A 1383-nucleotide genomic window follows, 5' to 3' on the forward strand; every position below is an offset into this window, starting at 1 on the left:
AGTTTCCTGTTGCCTGTTTGTTCCTTGGATATTCGTTCTGGATTACATCGTTCATCACTTCAGCCACGGGCATTTCACGGACTCCTCTCACCACGAGCACCATCGCCCATCAAGGTCCCTGTGTTGCCATCTCTCCTGCTGCTAGTTTGTCTTGTCTTCTCCTGCACATCTGACTCTACTGTGAATACGCTCATTAAAGAGATCTTAACTTGCATTTGCATCCAGTCTTCTTTTCTGTGACAGAACGATCTGACCAGAATCATGGATGCAGCGAGTTCAGCGGCTTTCACCGAGTTCATCAACCACAGCATAACTCGTATGGATCAGCAGCAGGAGAGCATCTCTTCCACCGGACGCACCGTCCAGGCGCTAGTAGCACAGGTGTCCGAGCTCTCCCAACAGATGCAACAACTTCGCGCTCCCACTGCGCCTGCCCCGCCGACCGTTTCCCCACCGCCTTCAGAACAACGGGACGTCTCGGAGCCCCGCCTCCCCGTGCCACAGACCTATACGGGTGAGCCTGACTTTTGTACAGCATTCCTCAACAAGTGTTCTCTCCACTTCACTTTACAGCCCCATACGTTCGAGAGGGAGGAGTCCAGAGTGGCATTTGTACTCACGCTTCTCACGGGGAAGGCGGCGCTGTGGGGAACGGCGGTTTGGGAGAACCGGGATCCTTGCTGCTCCTCGTTCACGGCACTCGCTGCCGAGATGAGAAGGGTGTTCGATCGTGAGGTGGCGGGCAAGGAGGCCGTCCGGAGACTCACCGCACTCAAGCAAGGCAACCGCAGTCGCGGATTATACCATCGAGTTCTGCACCCTCGTGGCGGAGTGCCGGTGGAACGAGGAGGTGCAGTGGGACGTCTTCCTGCATGGGCTGGCTGATCGCATCCACCGCGAGATCTACACTCTGGACTTACCTGAGACTTTTAATGGCCTGGTAGAGCTGGCACTACGTGTCGATTCACACCTTCGACGAGTGGAGGCTATGGAGGAAGCTGGAGAATGACGCTGCGGTCTTCGAGCCAGTCCGGTGGATGTGGTTAGTCCACCGTCCGATCCTGAGCCCATGCAGGTGGGGAGAGCGCGGCTTTCCCGGCAGGAGAGGGAACGGCGGAGGTCCCTCGGACTTTGTCTCTATTGTGGAACATCTGGACATCTCATTAGAAACTGCCCGGTAAAAGACCAGGCCCGATAGTAAACTCGAGGCTACTATCGGGCGGGATCTCTGCCGAGAAGTCCTCACCATCTACCCTCCTTCCGGTAAGACTGAGATGGGCCACCAACGACGTCACCTGCAGGAGGAGGGGTACTGTCACGGTTCATTGATACATAGTGTCACCTTGTTGTCTGTGTGTAGGTTGCGGGATGTTTCACCTGATT

The 1383-nt window shown here is 56.0% G+C and overlaps 1 protein-coding gene across 1 annotated transcript; it reads left to right on the forward strand.

Annotated features, from left to right (window-relative positions):
• The first annotated feature begins 261 nt into the window (after positions 1 to 261).
• On the forward strand, positions 262 to 885 carry LOC113040511 (protein LDOC1-like). Its single transcript, XM_026198835.1, has one exon. It carries the CDS (start codon positions 262 to 264, stop codon positions 883 to 885), a length of 624 nt encoding a protein of 207 aa, XP_026054620.1.
• The last annotated feature ends 498 nt before the right edge of the window (positions 886 to 1383 follow it).

The sequence above is a fragment of the Carassius auratus genome, chromosome 22 (assembly GCF_003368295.1).
Source record: "Carassius auratus strain Wakin chromosome 22, ASM336829v1, whole genome shotgun sequence".
Lineage (NCBI taxonomy): Eukaryota > Metazoa > Chordata > Actinopteri > Cypriniformes > Cyprinidae > Carassius > Carassius auratus.

Coding starts and splice junctions, on each gene's coding strand:
- LOC113040511 (XM_026198835.1), top strand. CDS start 262: ATGGATGCAGCGAGTTCAGCGGCTTTCACCGAGTTCATCAACCACAGC.